Source organism: Danio rerio, chromosome 7 (genome assembly GCF_052040795.2).
Source record: "Danio rerio strain M-AB ecotype USA chromosome 7, GRCz13ab, whole genome shotgun sequence".
Classification (NCBI taxonomy): Eukaryota; Metazoa; Chordata; class Actinopteri; order Cypriniformes; family Danionidae; genus Danio; species Danio rerio.
In genome coordinates, this window is record NC_141027.1 from 38,510,180 (window position 1) to 38,527,074 (window position 16,895).

The 16,895-nt window shown below is 37.2% G+C and overlaps 1 protein-coding gene across 3 annotated transcripts in view; it reads left to right on the plus strand.

Moving 5' to 3' along the window:
* The window catches only part of lrp3 (low density lipoprotein receptor-related protein 3), a 36,553-nt gene that overhangs the window by 3,709 nt on the left and 15,949 nt on the right, over nucleotides 1-16,895 (plus strand). For 2 of the 3 annotated variants that reach the window (NM_001130634.2, NM_001431063.1), the window contains 3 exons: nucleotides 2,635-2,773; nucleotides 12,188-12,393; nucleotides 15,544-15,938. In NM_001130634.2, the coding sequence (NP_001124106.2) occupies nucleotides 2,635-2,773; nucleotides 12,188-12,393; nucleotides 15,544-15,938 (740 nt within the window). Of the gene's footprint in view, nucleotides 1-2,634; nucleotides 2,774-12,187; nucleotides 12,394-15,543; nucleotides 15,939-16,073; nucleotides 16,168-16,895 lie in introns of all 3 variants that reach the window. The other variant, XM_087258584.1, reaches the window with a different exon arrangement.

Sequence of the window (16,895 nt, forward strand, 5' to 3'; positions counted from 1 at the left end):
TTCTGCTGTGGAAACCATTAACTTTTATAGTAGGAAAATAAATAATATTGTCTATGCTACTGGTTTCCAGCTTTCTTTAAACGTTTAGTATAAGCGAAGAATGAGTAAATGATGACAGAATTTTCATTTTTGGTGTGAACTACGTTTTTTAAAGTATAAGTGTCACAAATCATAAATGTCTGTAAAAGTCACAGGTAAGGATAATTTTTTATTTTAAAAGTAAAAATTATGAAGGCGCATGTCCACCGAAACGTTTTTGCAAAACTGCAAATGCCAGTGCTTCTTGAACCGTCAGCACATTTAATTTCACTTCACGTAAAACAGACCCTCACTGCTTCGCCATACTGCTGGTATATAAAAAAAAAACAGAGCTTCCATTGACAATAAAATGTAATATTCTTTAGTAAACTGCTATAGCCGAAGGCTGTTTATTTTATTTTATTTTGTTTTGCTTGTTTGTTTATTTGCACTTGTCCTACAACACTAACAACATATTGCATGGTAGTTGAGTAGAATCAAAGTCCCTTTATGGATGTATTCTAGTCTTTAGAATGCAGTTACATTAACCTATTATTTAAGACACTGGGTACAAATGTTCAAGTTTTTCTCTCATATTTATGTAATATTACACAGGGAATATCAAAACTGAAACAAGTGCTACATTGTTTCTGTGCTAGTTTTGTTTATTTTGCCAGTTGGAATATTGCCTTTAAAACCTTAGCAGAACTTGTGCATCCCAAACCAATACTAAAAAAGCAACACCAGCCTCTTTATTAGGTACACCTTACTGGTACCGGGTTGGACCCCCTTTTGCCTTAAGTACTGCTTTAATCCTTCGTGGCATAGAGTCAACAAGGTACTGGAAATATTCCTTAGAAATTTTGGTCCATATTGACATGATAACATCACACAGTCTGCGGATTTGTCTGCTAAACATCCATTATGCAATTTTCCTGTTCCACTACATCCCAAAATTGCTTTATTGGATTGAGATCTGGTGACTGTGGAGGCCATTTGAGTACAGTGAACTCATTGTCATGTTCAAGAAACCAGTCTGAGATGATTCACGCTTTATGACGTTATCTGGCTGGAAGTAGCCATAAAAAGAGTCATACACTGTGATCATAAAGGGATGGACATGGTCAGCAACAATACTCAGGTTGGCTGTGGTGTTGACATGATGCTCAGTTGGTACTAATGGGCCCAAAGTGTGCCAAGAAAATATCCCCCACACCATTACACCACCACCACCAGCCTGAACCGTTTATACAAGGCAGGATGGATCCATGCTTTCATGTTGTTGATGCCAAATTTTGACCTTACCATCCGAATGTCGCAGCAGAACTTTAGACTCATCAGACCAGGCAACGTTTTTTCAATCTTCTATTGTCCAATTCGTGAGCCTGTGCAAATTGTAGCCTTAGTTTTCTGTTTTAGCGGACAGGAGCGGCACCTAGTGTGGTCTTCTGCTGCTGTAGCCCATCCGCCTCAAGTCTGGCCATTCTGCTCTAACCTATGGTATCAACAAGGCTTTTGCGCCCACAGAACTGCCGCTCATTAGATATTTCCTCTTTTTCTGACCATTCTTTGTAAACCCTAGAGATGGTTGTGCATGAAAATCTCAGTAGAACAGCATTTTCTGAAATACTCAGACCAACCTGTCTGGCACTAAAAACCATTCCACATTCAAAGTCACTCAAATCACCTTTCTTCCTCATTCTGATGCCCAGTATGAACTGCAGTAGATTGTCTTGACCATGTCTACATGCCTAAATGCATTGATTTGCTGCCATGTGATTGGCTGATAAGAAATTTGCGTTAATGAGCAGTTGGACAGGTGTACCTAATAAAGTGGCCGATGAGTGTATAATGAGTGGCACTTTAATTAATTCTATATATAAAATGTTTAATAAGATCATTGAACTTCAGGAGGTTTTATGTATTTCATGTATTTATATAAGTGACAAATACAAAAATATCTATAAAAGTTCAAGGATGATTATTGTTGTATATTTTTAAATCAATAAATGTGGCTATATTATGCATGAAACAAGGACACACAGCTTTCTTAAACCTGCCTCTGAAACGCACTGACTTCTCACGTCTTTTCTCTACAGGTGTTTAATTTTTTACATGCATTAATAGAAACAGTTAAGTACTGTCTTTTTTTCAAGACCAATGATTCATTATGAAGATGAAAGAGGAACATTATAATGAAGATTAGCCACCTGAATTCTTAAATATAACAAACTGAATAGATCATACACCCACTCGCACTGCCTGGACTATTTCTGTCGCCTCGCAGACACATTTCTTCCCTGTCTTATTGTGTTTCTGTTCAGATGCATAATCGTTAGCGCACACTCTCACACGCTAAATTGAGTATTGCGTATCTCTCTAATCCTTCTTGAGTGAGTGGATCAAATTCCGGCCATCATAAATACCTGGCCTGCACTCAGAAATCCATAAAGCCTTATGTGAGATGTTGATGTCATTTCAATCACAATCTGACAGCTGTGGTCACTTATGACTCACCCAATGCGCATTTCGTGTGTGTGTGTGTGTGTGCGTGTGTGTGTGTGTGTTTGTGTGCGTGCGTGCGTGCGTGCGTGTGTGCATGCGTGTGTTTCTCAGCTGCCTGTGGTGGTAAGGTGGAGCTACACACGGAGAGGAGAGGAGTGATTTACAGCCCATTATGGCCCCTCAATTACCCGGCCGGAGTCAACTGCAGCTGGAATATACAGGGCAGCCGTGGAGATGTGATCACAATCAGGTAGATGCACACTCACAGCTCTTATTAAATGAGTGCTGACTTATTAATTCCTGTTACCATGATCCGTAACAAGATGTTTTACCATTTATAGTGCCCTCTACTATACTGGCACTTTTGGTAAATATGAGCATAAGAAGGCAGTGAAGAAAATATCTTTCTTGTTTTACCCTTCTGAAGACACTTGAAGTATTTGGATGAGAGTATAGCTGGGTTCTTAAAGGTCATAGAAATCTTGCAAAATCATAACATTGATTTAGTTTTTACCCAAGTCATGGAATATCTAGACTATTAGTTTCCAATTTTTAATTTAAAAAAAAAAAAAAAAAAAAATATATATATATATATATATATATATATATATATATATATATATTAGTGCTGTCAATCGATTAAAAAAATTAACTAATTGCACCTTTTGAAAAAAAATTAATCGCGATTAATCGCATTTAAAATACTGAAACTTGTAATTTTGGCTATTCAAATGTAAAATTAATGTAAACGCAAGACAAAAATAATTTAAATTCAAAATATAATTGTTATTAGAATTTTTATTTAACTTGTAACACAGATTTCTTCATGTAAACAATAAACCCACAATAAACCATCAAGATCCTGGCTTAACAGCCATATTTATTACAGAAATTAAAACACAGGCATGTTAATGACATTTCAGTTTTAAAGCAATCAATGCCAATAACGACAAACATTGATTTCAATGTTGGATTCTAAGTGGACGGCAAAAAATGCCTAAATACAGGCATTACAGATATGGAAAATGGAAAATTATAATAATAAACTATTGAATACAAACTGTTGCACTCATTGTAAAGTTTTATTGCTGTGAGTTGAAAACCTTAATTATAAAGTAGAAACAATTTTGCTTAATCCTCCTTTACATTCATCTAGCTGCTAAGACTAGGAGTATCCCGCAAGTGCACAGAGACTCCCGGATGCCCGCAAATGAATGATAATCTCTCGCAAACCGGTCCTTAAATACATTGCACACCCCTCTTCACTGCATCCCTCCTAGCTCTTCAGGTATGTCGCGCGCAACTCACCCCCACCGTCCTTCAGGTACGTCTCGCGTGCACACGCCCCTACTCAGATACGTCGCTCACTCCACCCCTGATACCCTTCAACGAGCCTGACACAGACACACACACAGACACACACAACGCGCTGGAGCAACTCCCTCCTTCAGATTCAACACGCATGATCACGTTCATCAAATTTGCTTAAACTAAGCTTTCTAAAGTATTACTGTATTTCACAAGGATTCTGACACAAGCATACGCTTTCGTTGTGTTTAATGAGGAAACACGCTAAACTTGGAGGCTCATGCTGAAAGGCAGAGTAATGCCCTGTCTTTGACAGCTCGCGACTTCACCAGAGACTTTCTGAGTACATTTACATAAGACACCAATACTCCGATTTTAATGTGATTAAGATAATACTCTTATTAAAATTCTACCGTGTAAGCAGCGAATTTTATTACCTTAAAGCAACACCGAGTCATGAAATGCGGAGGATTGTCTTTCTGTTCGCCATGCGGTATCAACTTACAACAGAAGTCGAAAGTTAAAAATGAAACACCCGAAATTGCTTGAAACTCTGGATAATCTGTGATGCAACTAATTGTTTTATACTTAAACTTGCATTCAAAAAGTGCTTCCTTGGTCTTATCCACATTTCTTGCATGTTGAACACGTCCACCACAACAGGAAGTAAAAAGAAACCTGCAACTGCGTTAATTGCGTTAATTTTTTTTAACGTGTTAATTATTTAAAATTAATCGAATGCGTTAACGCTCTAATTTTGACAGCGCTAATATATATATATATATATATATATATATATATATATATATATATATATATATATATATATATAAATATATAGGTTTGAAACTTACAGTACTTGAGGTGGTAGCCACATTGTAACACACAGCACATAAATGGATACTACATACGACAAACAATGTAAGTTACATTACAAATGTCATTTTTAACAAAATTTTTTAATTTATTATGACACTGATAAATATTTCTTTTCAATGGGATAAAGTTTTTAAAACTGTTGAAATAAAAAAATCAACTATATTTTTACTTTTATGCTAGTCAGAATCCATATGCACCCACTGACATGTAAAATCTGCTCACATTTTATTGCCAAAGCATTTTAGATATGCATAAAATATGTTATATATTAACATCAAATTAATACAATATTTCCTAATTTATCTTATTTCTTCTTTCTAAAGCAACCTCTCGTCTGACCTGTCTTCCCCTGAAATGTGTGATGTTTTTGTATTGTTGGAGGGGTAAAAATTTGCGGCGTGTAACAGTTGTGGCGAGATAGTGGGAAAACGCACACTCCAGAGTTAGTGTACAAACAATTCCCCGGAGGGTGATTTATTTACAGAGTGCAAAACAGTGCATGAGACGGATACGGTGCTCTTCAAACATGAAGTGGTGCCCAATGCTCCGGGGAGAAGGTGAGGTTAAGTGAGAGTTGAGGTGAGGGATCGGTCAGCTGCTTGAGTCCGCTAGGGAAGAGAGAGACACATAGATGTTTGCACAGGGAGTCAGTCGGTCAAATAAAGCTCGTTCTCCTCAGTTTTGGTGGTGGCTTATATCTGTGCCTTTTGATGAGCGCCAGCTGTGACCGATCTGCGGTGATGAGGTGACAGCTGGGTTGAATCTGGGACCAAGGCGACGTGGCATCAGTATACTCGCCACACAGTGTATGGAAATATAATAAAAGGCTTCATCATCATCATACTGTATACAGCAAGTGAGAAATAAATGACATAAAAGGAACATAAAAACACAGTATCCTTAAAAATATATAATAATTACAAGAAAGTGTAGATTTAAATAAGGCAAGTGAGTTGATTAACCATTTCTAATGGTGTACAGTTATTTTGCAGCCAGTTTGGATGTCATTTCATCCTTTCTGACTATATTTTTAAAGATTTTCTGAGTCGTTTAGATTAAATAATTAATCATTTAATGTATCTTTTGCACTCAAACTGTGCGCTGGCTATCAGCTGCGAAGCCAAGCTAAAGTAGGCTTAAATAAAAAGGTAATGCAAAGATGCATACAATTAACAACAACTTTAGGAAGCAAAACCAAAAGCCAAATCCCGTACATTAGAAACCTGGGCTGGATTCAGTTTTAAGTCCCAAAAAGGCACGTCATTGTGGATCTGCAGAGCATGTGAGATTGTTTGAGGTAGCGGTGACAGTTCTCATGCACACAGAATCAGCAGAAGGAAATGTGTAAACAAGGGAAAATTTTCCACAGGTTGATCGATCGCGGATGTTTGGTAAATGGATGATAATAATAGTAAAAAAAAATATATATAAAAATATACTTGGGTGGGCGTTATTATATGTGGGCGTATACTATATACTATACTATACTATACTATATATTTACTATTTCTATATAATGTATATTAGCCATGGGACGATAACAGGTTTCAAGGTTTACCATGGTTTGGAAAAGTCAAGGTTTTAAAACCTTGCCAAAATTTTTTGTTATACCGTTCCCAAGGTATATGTAAGGGCTTTTTTATGTTTTTTTATATGTGTTGTGAAGAAATCTGTGTTTTTAAAACTAATGAAGAGAGAAGAAGTCAATGATTTATTTTAATTATTTAGCCTGACATGTTTAACATTCCAAAATATAAAAAATGTTTTTCAAAATAAAATATATTGTTTTCAATAGGGGGGAAAAGGGTTTTTGTTTTTTTTACCCAGACATTTAAAAAGGAATATAGTTTAGAGCAAAACATTTTTCTGAAGGACCTTGTAACTTACCTCATACTTACTATGGAGAAATCAGAGAGTGATTTAACTTAATGAATCAATGAGCTCTTTAATATATACGCACAGCAACGCCCCATTTATCAACTCACTAAATGTCTTTTAATCAAATTCAAATTCATCTGTTTAGTGTATTTGGCTTAAAGTGTGAATCCTGGTAGAATTTTTTTCTTCAATCCCTCTCAGACAATTTGCGGTGATGTAGGTGACATTGAAATGTAGTTTTGGAGCCTTTCTGACCCCAAGAGCAAACTAAATCCTGCAGTTCTCCAGCTGTGATTCTTTTTTTTGGCCATTCACACCATTTTTCTAACAGTGCATTGGGACACAAAAAAACCTTTTCCAAGCTGATTCTTAACATGTCCAGTTTACAGGAGTTATTATCCCAATGGTGGAAATGGCCATTTCAGTATTTTTTTCTATCTATTTATGAAACTCAACAACCTTGTCTCAAATCACAACTTTCTTCTTTAATGTAATCCAGTGTGATGAATTACAAAGGCTGTATCCAAAACCGCCCCTCTATACCCTTAAAAAGAGAAACTAATTTGAGAAAGCAGCCATTTCAAGGCTTAAATCTGAATGATGACATTGTTTAAAACTATTGATTTATTTGTAAAAGAGTTGACTCCTAGTACTTCAAATGAATTGTCTTGATAACGAGTATTTAGCCGTTTTGGCGTGACATCGATACGTAACTTAAGCCCCGCCCAGTTGTTGCGCACACAAACTCGAGAAAATTTTAAACCTGCGGCACAGTCCACTAGCACAGTAGCAAAGAAGAAGAGGCTAGACACACTGTAGCAGACGCCGGTTGAATCAAGTCACGCTGTGCTCAGCTGGATATTATTGGAAGTGTTGGGGAAAGAAATTATGGGTGTTTTCCAGGATAACTAACGAAATGGGTGGTTGGCTGGAGATGGGTCTGAAATACGGGAGAATCGCCGGTTTGATCCCAGTTCAGACAGGGTTGAGGCAGTAGGATCGGTGGGTTACTTATACATGCCAAAAATCTAATTAGTTTGTTTGATTACTAATAGACAGCTTGCTTAGTGTTAAATAGCTATCATAGGGGCTGACCAAGAAGTTTAAAGCTTTTTTTTAATTTATTGACCATCAAAGCACAAACAAAACCACAACTATTGATGCACTCAGTACTCAAATTCACTCGCTCATTTTCATTTACTTCTTTAACTGGACCACTGTATATTAGTGGACTAATGTAGGGAATAGTGAATAAGGGTATAGGGGTGATTTCAGCGTAAGTGAGTTTTGCCAATGTGCTAGCATATACAATCCTAGTAAACAGGAAACCTTGGTTGAACACTTGCCTTTTCCTTTTCAACCAGGTGTACAAATATATATATCAATGGAAATATACTTCAAAATGCTCCTGTGAATATTTAATAAAAGCATTTGTTTTCTTGACTGCTGTCCTTTGTAATTTTTTTTGTATTTTCAAGATTGCAGAATCAAAAGAGTAAATAATTATAAAAAAATTCACATCTGCCTTTTCCCATTTTTACCAAGTGTGCCAGTATTAGTGGAGGGCACTGTATAATGCCTATTCAGCAGCCGTTCTGTTCATGGGATTCTTACATAAGAAATAAATGCCTTCCTAATGTCTTTTTCTCCTCTCTTAAAGCAAGAAATGCTGCTGTTTTCTAAACAACACTTTGCAGCTTTTACTTTGTTAAGGTCCGCAACAGCTTTTACTAATAAACAGAATGAATTGATGATATTTTCAGGTCAAAAGTTGATGTAGGCATTTCTCAAACTAATTAACTCTTTTGTGTATTTCAGTGTTTATGAGCGTGTAAGTGTATATTGGACTGTGCAGTCTTCCATATGAAGCGCTTAGACTGTATAGCTGACTGCAGGGATTTTATAATGCAATGTTTTTCACCTCTCCTGTGTGTGTGTTCTTGTGTGTGTGTGTGTGTGTGTGTGTGTGTGTGTGTGTGTGTGTGTGTGTGTGTGTGTGTGTGTGTGTGTGTGTGTGTGTGTGTGTGTGTGTGTGTGTGTGTGTGTGTGTGTGTGTGTGTGCATGTGTGTGTGTGCGTGTGAGGTGAGTTTCGTCACTGCTTTAATGAAATTATCTAAAAGCATGACATCATCTCCACAGGGATCTGTTGTTAGTGGAAACCGCAAGGCTGAAGAGGATAATAGTTCAGTTAAAGAGAATTGTAATTTATGTGATTGCACTGGCACTGGGACTTAGGAAATGTCCTGCAGAATTTAATAAGGGATAGGGACTAGTAAGCAAGTTGTGGGATGTCCAGAAAGAATTGGATGCTTCTTGCACTGTGAGGAGGAAGAAGGAGGAAAATGTTTTTCCTTCTGAAGGTGTGGTTTGATTTTAGATAGATTGGGACCTTTAATTTTTTGCAGTTTTGTCAGTGAAAATAATCAGCTGATAAGTGGGAGGTGGCAGAGGAGGACAGAGCTGGGATTGGAATGTTCTGATTAGTTTGCAAGTGTCTAAAGAGCTGTTAATTTTGTCTTGGTAGTATTGAGTTTGGCAGAATGGACCTGGGTGGCAAATCATGCAAGTTTTGGTAAATATTTGCAATACCATGGTTTTCTTACTTCTTTCTCATTGGCTTTAATCATTGTTGAGTTTTCAGTGCAAGTCTTGTATTTTAGAGAATCTGACTATTAATGGCTCCCATCTGAATATAAGGTGTTTCCACTTCCAATATTTCACAATTAAACATCAATTATAAAAGAATTATCTACAAAATTAATAAAATAATTAATAAGATTGATGTTATTTAGAAATGATCATATATCAACAATTATGCATGTACTGTATTAACAAAAGTGCACAATGGAATAAGACGCTTTTTTGAGGATCAAATTATGATGCAAAGAAACAAACAAATAAATGAATAAACACAAACCACCAGTGTGCAGCATCCACTTGGATGATGCGACGGCTGCCACAGGACAACGGCGCCAGTGCGCTCACCACACACCAGCTATTGGTGGAGTGGAGAGACAGTGATAGAGCCAATTCGGTGGAAGGGGATGATTGGGAGGCCATGATCGTAAGGGCCAATAGAGGGACTTTGGCCAGGACACCAGGGTTACACCCCTGCTCATTCACGAGAAGTGCCATGGGATTTTTAATGACCACAGAGAGTCAGGACCTCCGTTTAACGTCTCATCCGAAAGACGGTGCCCACTGACAGTGTAGTGTCCCCTTCACTTTTACTGGGGCATTAGGACTCACACAGACCACAGGTTGAGCGCCCCCTGCTGGCCTCACTAACACCACTTCCAACAGCAACCTAGTGTTCCCTAGTGGTCTCCCATCCAGGTACTGACCAGGCTCAGCCCTGCTTGGCTTCAGTGAGTAACCGGTCTTGGGCTGCAGGGTGACATGGCTGTGGCTACCATGTATAATTCATTTAAATACTCTTCCATAAATATTGTGCCAGAAAGTAAAACTCAACAAATATGCATGCAAATAAGGTCAGCCATACTGTTAATATGTCACTAGGTGTCAGAACAGGGTTTGCACTAGCCTAGGCAGCTGATAAATCTGGCCCGTAGACTCATAAATATGTTTTTTTTTTCTTTCTGAAATTTGATGTTAACCAGTGATTTATTCATGATGTCATTATTGCTGTATCAAAATCTCATCTGTATCAGCCAGCCAGCCAGATTGTGTTAGATTGGAGGTGCATTTAAATCAGCAAAATATAAAATAAGCATTTAAATGAAGCTGGATAAAAACACTTGTGTGGTCACTGAATATTAAACTCTGTGACAGTGCAGCACTGGGTGATAGGTGAAGTGACAGTTCTGCCAGTTGGCCTAAAAGTCTCTGACACTGGCCTCAGGCCATTGGGTCATTCTGATTGTTGAGCCCAGTCTGAAATATTCAGAAGCTTTGCATAATGTTTGTGTCTATATGTGTGTGTTTCATTGACAGCCAAACAAGATTTGAATAACAGTATTTTAATGACATTACACATAACGACAAACCAAATGACAGAACATCAGACCAGGCATGTGTGAGTTTTTTTTTTAATATAAATTAAAAAGAATTTTGGCTTGATTGCCGTTTATGTATTGGGTTTGCATTTGCATTGACAATTCAAAAAGTCATGCATTTACACAATAACAGACCAGAACTCTGCCCTTTATAAAAGTTAGCTTTACCATTTTTTTCTTTTTATATTTAGCTTTAACCTCTTAAGGTCCAAGCTGTTTTTTACATGCATTTTTTATTTCTCTTTGCTATTTGGCCTTATTGGAACCTAATTAGAATAAGACCTAAGTGTCATCTTTTGATATGATGCCCTTTTAGAGAAAAAATGATGTCCATATATTTGCACTCATTGTCTGAATTTACATAAAACACAATAAAGTCACCTTTGTATAATAGAATGAAAAACTCTTTTTTTCTGCTTTGAACACAGCAGTTTTTTCCTGATTGTCTTTTAATGCATTAATAACACATACACACATATTTTAACATGCTTTGACTATCAGTAAAAACATTTTTTGCCCATTTTGGACAGTTAAAATAGTATTTGGGACATTTCATATGCTGCAAAACAGTTGTAGGGTATTACTGTATGTCTGTAACAAAATATAAGACATAAGGTAAAATATTTTTGGTATAAATTAAGCACCCAAATAAGCATTAAATCACCCAATCAAGCACAAAATTGTCATGTTGAAGTACTAATAAGTCATGAGCATGTCTGCATCTGCCCACTAAAATGATCATAAAACAACTTCCAGTAAAACAAACAGTAGAGGAGACTCTGAATAAGAAGTGAGATTTGGAGGGAATATAGCAAGCCGCGAGCGATAAGAAGAGATAAGAAAGACAACAGTCCAGTGGATATATAATGTTGTTAAGTTATTGCCTGCAAAAAGACCATTCTACTGTAATGCTACTGGACGAAGATTTTATCTCTTGTTCGTAAGTGTGTGTGCGTGTTTGTGTGTGTGCGTGTGTGTGTGTGTGTGTGTGCGTGCGTGCGTGCGTGCGTGTGTATTTCTGTTGCGTGGAAACAAAACACATTAAAGGAAAATCTGTGTGTGTTATTAAAGTATGTTTTATGTTTTTTTGTTTTTTTTTATTAACATCAAAAAATCGACAAATAAAAGTACAATTATTGTTAAAGATGTTTATCTTTAACCCTGCAATGGAAAACACATAAAAGAATCACATGAGTGTAAGAAAAGTAAACAAAGCTCTTTATGGATAAAAGTCGTTTTGTTTGTTTGTTTGTTTTTTACTTATAAAGGCATAATTCACAGCAAAAAAGGTGTGTTGAGCTGTTGACTTCCATATTTTTTCCCCTTCTGTGTAAGTCAGAGGTTACCAACATTCTTCAAAGTATCTTCTTTTGTTTTAAACAGAAAAAAGAAAGCAAATGGCGAGTAAATGATGATAGATTTTCAGTGGTCAATGATCTCATTCATTTCTCATTTTCATTAATTGTTCTATTCGCTAACTGATTTGACATGTCTGTTTTCATTTGATGATGCTATTCTAAAGGTTTTCTTAAGTGTAAGAGCTCCAGCCTGTGCATTAACCAGCATTGTTTGCTGTGTCCAGTTTTCACAGTTTTGACCTGGAGGAGACAGGGGACTGCAGGGGGGACTGGCTGCTGCTCGGCCCCACATGGAAAGCTGAGTATCGCCTCTGTGGGTCTGTTCTTCCTCCTCCCTTCATCTCCTCCAGAGGAAGAGTTTGGGTTTACTTCCACTCTCACGCCAACAGCTCCGGTCAGGCACAGGGCTTCAGAATGTCCTACATACGAGGTGAGAGTTCAGATGGGGATATCTTCCTTTAGAGTCCACCAATAAATGTCATTATTAACTGATATTTGCCAGTTTAAAGTGACTTTTTATTCATTCTCAAGTTTAAAACATGTTTCTCCTGTAATTTGTCATTTTTCTAAAATGTTTATGCTGATTTTTTTTGTTTAAAAATCATGCAAAAGTTATGCAACAATTATGCAAAATTATGCCTATTATGCAAAAATCACTTTTATATGGTGTTTAAATACGGTTTTGTGGCAACAGTGTATGAAAATATTGGCCAGCCTCTAATAGTAAACATTAATTTATTTTATTTTTGATAATCACACCTCATTAAAACAGTATGCAGAAACACTTTGATTGACATTCTCTCTTTGTACATGTTATCAGAAGAGGAAAGTCCCGCCCATTAGTGGCAATCTCTCACTCATTAGCATAAACAGCCCTGAGTGAGAAGCAGCCGCTATTAGAGTTTTGACCTGCTGAAGATAATGCCAGCAACTAAGAGGATTGTAAATGTGGAGATTTAGCAAACACAAATGAACACCGTAGTCTCAATATAGCCTACATTGGTCATTCTATGTAAAACAGTTCACTTTTCGTGGCCTCGCAGGTTCGTGGATTTGGTTTATGTGCAATTTGACATGCTTATTTTTACTTAATGTTTTTTTTTTACAGCGCATTGTGTTCTGCGTCCTGATTGGCTATAGACCATTGTCAATTAATCTCCTCCGTGTCTCCTGTACAGTACAGAATATGTTCAGCATCCCAATTTAACTTAAATCGTTGATCGCTAGCAGTGTGAGTTCCTACGCAAGTCAGCGGCTGTCTGTGGTGCCCAGCTACAACTCAGGACACTGTTTCTATTTCTGCTGCGCCATCTAAATCATTTTATTTTAAATAACAGTGCTTTAGTCTGCTTTAGCTTTGTGGATCAGTGACTGCAGGAAAAAAGAACATTATACTGGCTGGATGCCAAAGCTAAAAAGCTTTATAAACCTTTTGCTGACGGCGATGAATGTTTGCACCTGACAACCGGTTTTAATCTTTGGCTTAATTCTATAATACTAGACTTATTTTTCTAGGAAGGTTTGAACTTTGAGAGCGTTTAAACAAGAGAGAAAAATGTGAAAATGTTAATGCCTGTCCAAGAAAAGTGTATAAAGTGTGTAGTGAGGGCTTTCACAGCCTTACAACATCTATAATAATTGTTAGAATATAACTCCCGCGAATACCACCGCGACCACTGTACTGCCTTTTTCTGAGACGCTTCTTTTCTTATTTTGAGTTTTTGCCGCACAGATAACTTTAGTCCTGTTTTGAATCTGACACTATGCTGATGCACAGGCTTTTTTGTAGCTCCGCCCTCTTTTAAAAAGAGCACAATCTCATTTGAATTTAAAGTGGCAGTATCCAAAATGACACAATTTAGATCAAAGTCTAAAATGGACAGTTTTAATGAGTTATAAAACATTATTTGTGGGGTATTTTGGACTGAAACTTCACATACACACTCTTTTTGACATCACAGACTTTTTTACATCTTGTAAAAAGGGGATAATAGGCCCACTTAAACTAACATGTGTTATTAAAAGTACTTAATAAATCGTGTGATATTCCAGTTTTTTAATAGGATATCAGTTGCAATTTTGTCTACAGTAATAGCTCTTATCTAAGACAGTACTGGGTTATTTAAGGTAACTGCACCAGTTAAGGGTTGGTTCAGGGTTAATACCTGCTGTAATTACTGCCCCGTATGTTCACTTTGAACTTAAAGTCTTGATAAGTGTGTAAAAATATGTTCTTTTTTTACTTCTACCATTGCTCTCAAATTGAATTTATGCTGTGACTAGGGCTGTGCGATATGGCAAAAAAAAATTCATGATAACTTTATTCATACCAGTCGATAGCGATAATTATCACGATAAATGTCAAATCTTTATATCTATAATTTTTAAAGGATTTTCAGCATGACACTCCCTTTGTGCAGCTGATTTAACACCTTTTGTAAAACGGTTCAGCTGTCTTACAATATAAATAAATATACAAAAGAAGTCTAAATAATTTTTCAGCATTTACTTTTCAAGTTTACAACAACCAAAGACATTACCCTACAAGTTACTGTGTATCGTTCAACCTCAGAAAAAAAGGTAAAACAGGTTTGAAACAAGTAAAAGGTGAGGTAATGGTGACAGAATCTTCAGTTTTGGGTCAACTATCCTTTTAATGGTGAGTATGGTGAATTTAGGGTGAAATATCCTTTAATATGTGACCCTCATGCAGACAGAAGTGGGGTTAAGAGTGTAAGAGAGGAAAGTGCTGACAAAGTGCTTTTTTCACATTGTGCTGTTGTGAAATAAAACAAGGAAAAAGAGGTTTTTGTATGCTTGTGCACATTTATAACTGATTCCTGGCAGTATACCAAATAGCACTGCTTGTGTGTGTCTAGTGATCTGAATGCAGAAAAGTTGGACTTGTATGAAAAGAATGATTTTTAAAACATCATTCATTTATTCAGTCCTAATTTTGAATTTTTATAAAATACAACTTTTATTAACATACATAAAACTGTCCTCTATTCCAACTACATGACTGTGTTTCATCGCATTCAGTTTAGCTCTTACATTAGAAAGCAACTAAATCACGCAGAGGCATATAGATTTACTGTGAGCACAGATTGACCAGGCAAATGCAGTCTTAGCGGATCAATAGCATATGGCCATAGAGCCATGATGAAACACTAATGCTCTGCAGCACTTGTTACATAATATGCCACAAAACCGATGTGCGTATTTGGATTGCACTAGCATCAGTGTGAGTTTGACAGATCTCCGCTGTTAATTATTTAGTTAGATCTGATCTGTAGCTAATGAAGATGAAGGAGAAAATTAGCTGTTATTACTCAACTCCACGGGGTATGTGTGCGTGTGTGAGTGAGAGAGAGAGAGGGGTGAAATGCTGTGTTTGTGCCTTTTCCTCAGAGGTGCAGTTGAATCAATAATTCTGAACGGCTGTGTTTGTTAAGCTGTCAGCAGGCAAACACCATCTGCAGAGTGGCGAGATTTGATTGGTGTGTCTCAGCAAAGTGTCAGTGTTTATGTGTGCAACAGACTCACTCATTTCTCTCTTTGTGTTTTTTTTTCTTGTTAGGTCGTCTGGGTCAGAGTAGCTGTGAGAAGGATGAATATTTATGTGGAAACGGCAAGTGTGTTCCACGTTCCTGGCGCTGTAATGGATTGGATGAATGTGGAGATAATACAGATGAGAGGAACTGTGTCGCCCCACCAACGCCCGCCCGGGCGAGCCTGTGTCCACCAGGCACCTTACAATGCTCTGATGTGCAGTCTACCCGCTGCCTGCCAGGGTCTCTGCGCTGTAACGGGGCCCGGGACTGTCCTGACGGATCTGATGAGGCCCGCTGCCCGGACACATCCTGTGGAAAACGCTTGGTCAACTTCTATGGGACATTTGCTTCCCCTGATTTCTTCCGTCCGAACAGGAGCACCGGCACAGATCTTCACTGCACGTGGTTCCTGGACACAAAAGTATGACGAGAACCTCAGTCAATCACATTTTACACATATCTGTAAAGTTAAAAGCTTTCGGTTGAATAATTTTTCCAGACACTGAATTATTGCAGTTTTTTCATTCATTCATTTATTCATTTTCCTTCGGCTTAGTCCCATTATTCATCAGGGGTCGCCACAGCGGAATGAACCGCCAACTTATCCAGCATATGTTTTACACTGCAGATGCCCTTCCAGCTGCAACCTGGTACTGGGAAACATCCATACACATTCGTTCACACACGTACAATACAGCAAATTTAGTTTATTCAATTCACCTATAGCACATCTCTTTGGGCTGTGGGGGAAATTGAAACACCCTGAGGAAACCTAGAAACCCCAGAAATGCCACTTAACCAGCCGGTACTCAAACCAGTGACCTTCCTGCTATAAGGTGACTGTGCTAACCACAGAGCCACCATGTGTAATAACAAAATTATTACCGTAATGGTCAAAAGTGATGTCTGTTTTTTTGACAATTGATATTTATGCCATTTACTTCAAACATATTGATGTTATTCTGCTGTAGATTTAAGTTACATATTTGTTTTGGAGAGTGTGAAACTTTAGCATTTAATTTCTGAAAAACTATCTTATTGAGGAATGCATAGGAAAATTAATTATTAATATCTAATCATACTGCAGTTAATGTTTTTTAGATGTTTTTGTTTGTCATTATTATTATTATTATTATTATTATTATTATTTCTATATATATAATAATTTATAATATATATATATTGTTGCTAATACTCAGAATATAAGTTAGCTGAAATTCTGTCATAAGCTGTAGTCAGTGAAAACCACAGACACCTGCATCATGAAATGCAGATGTCGTTTCCCATACGGCGTGTGGTATCAAACACCATTAAAACAACACTCTTCAGCTGGTCATGCTTGTATCCAATATCTCGTTTGTCACGAGGGGCATGCATG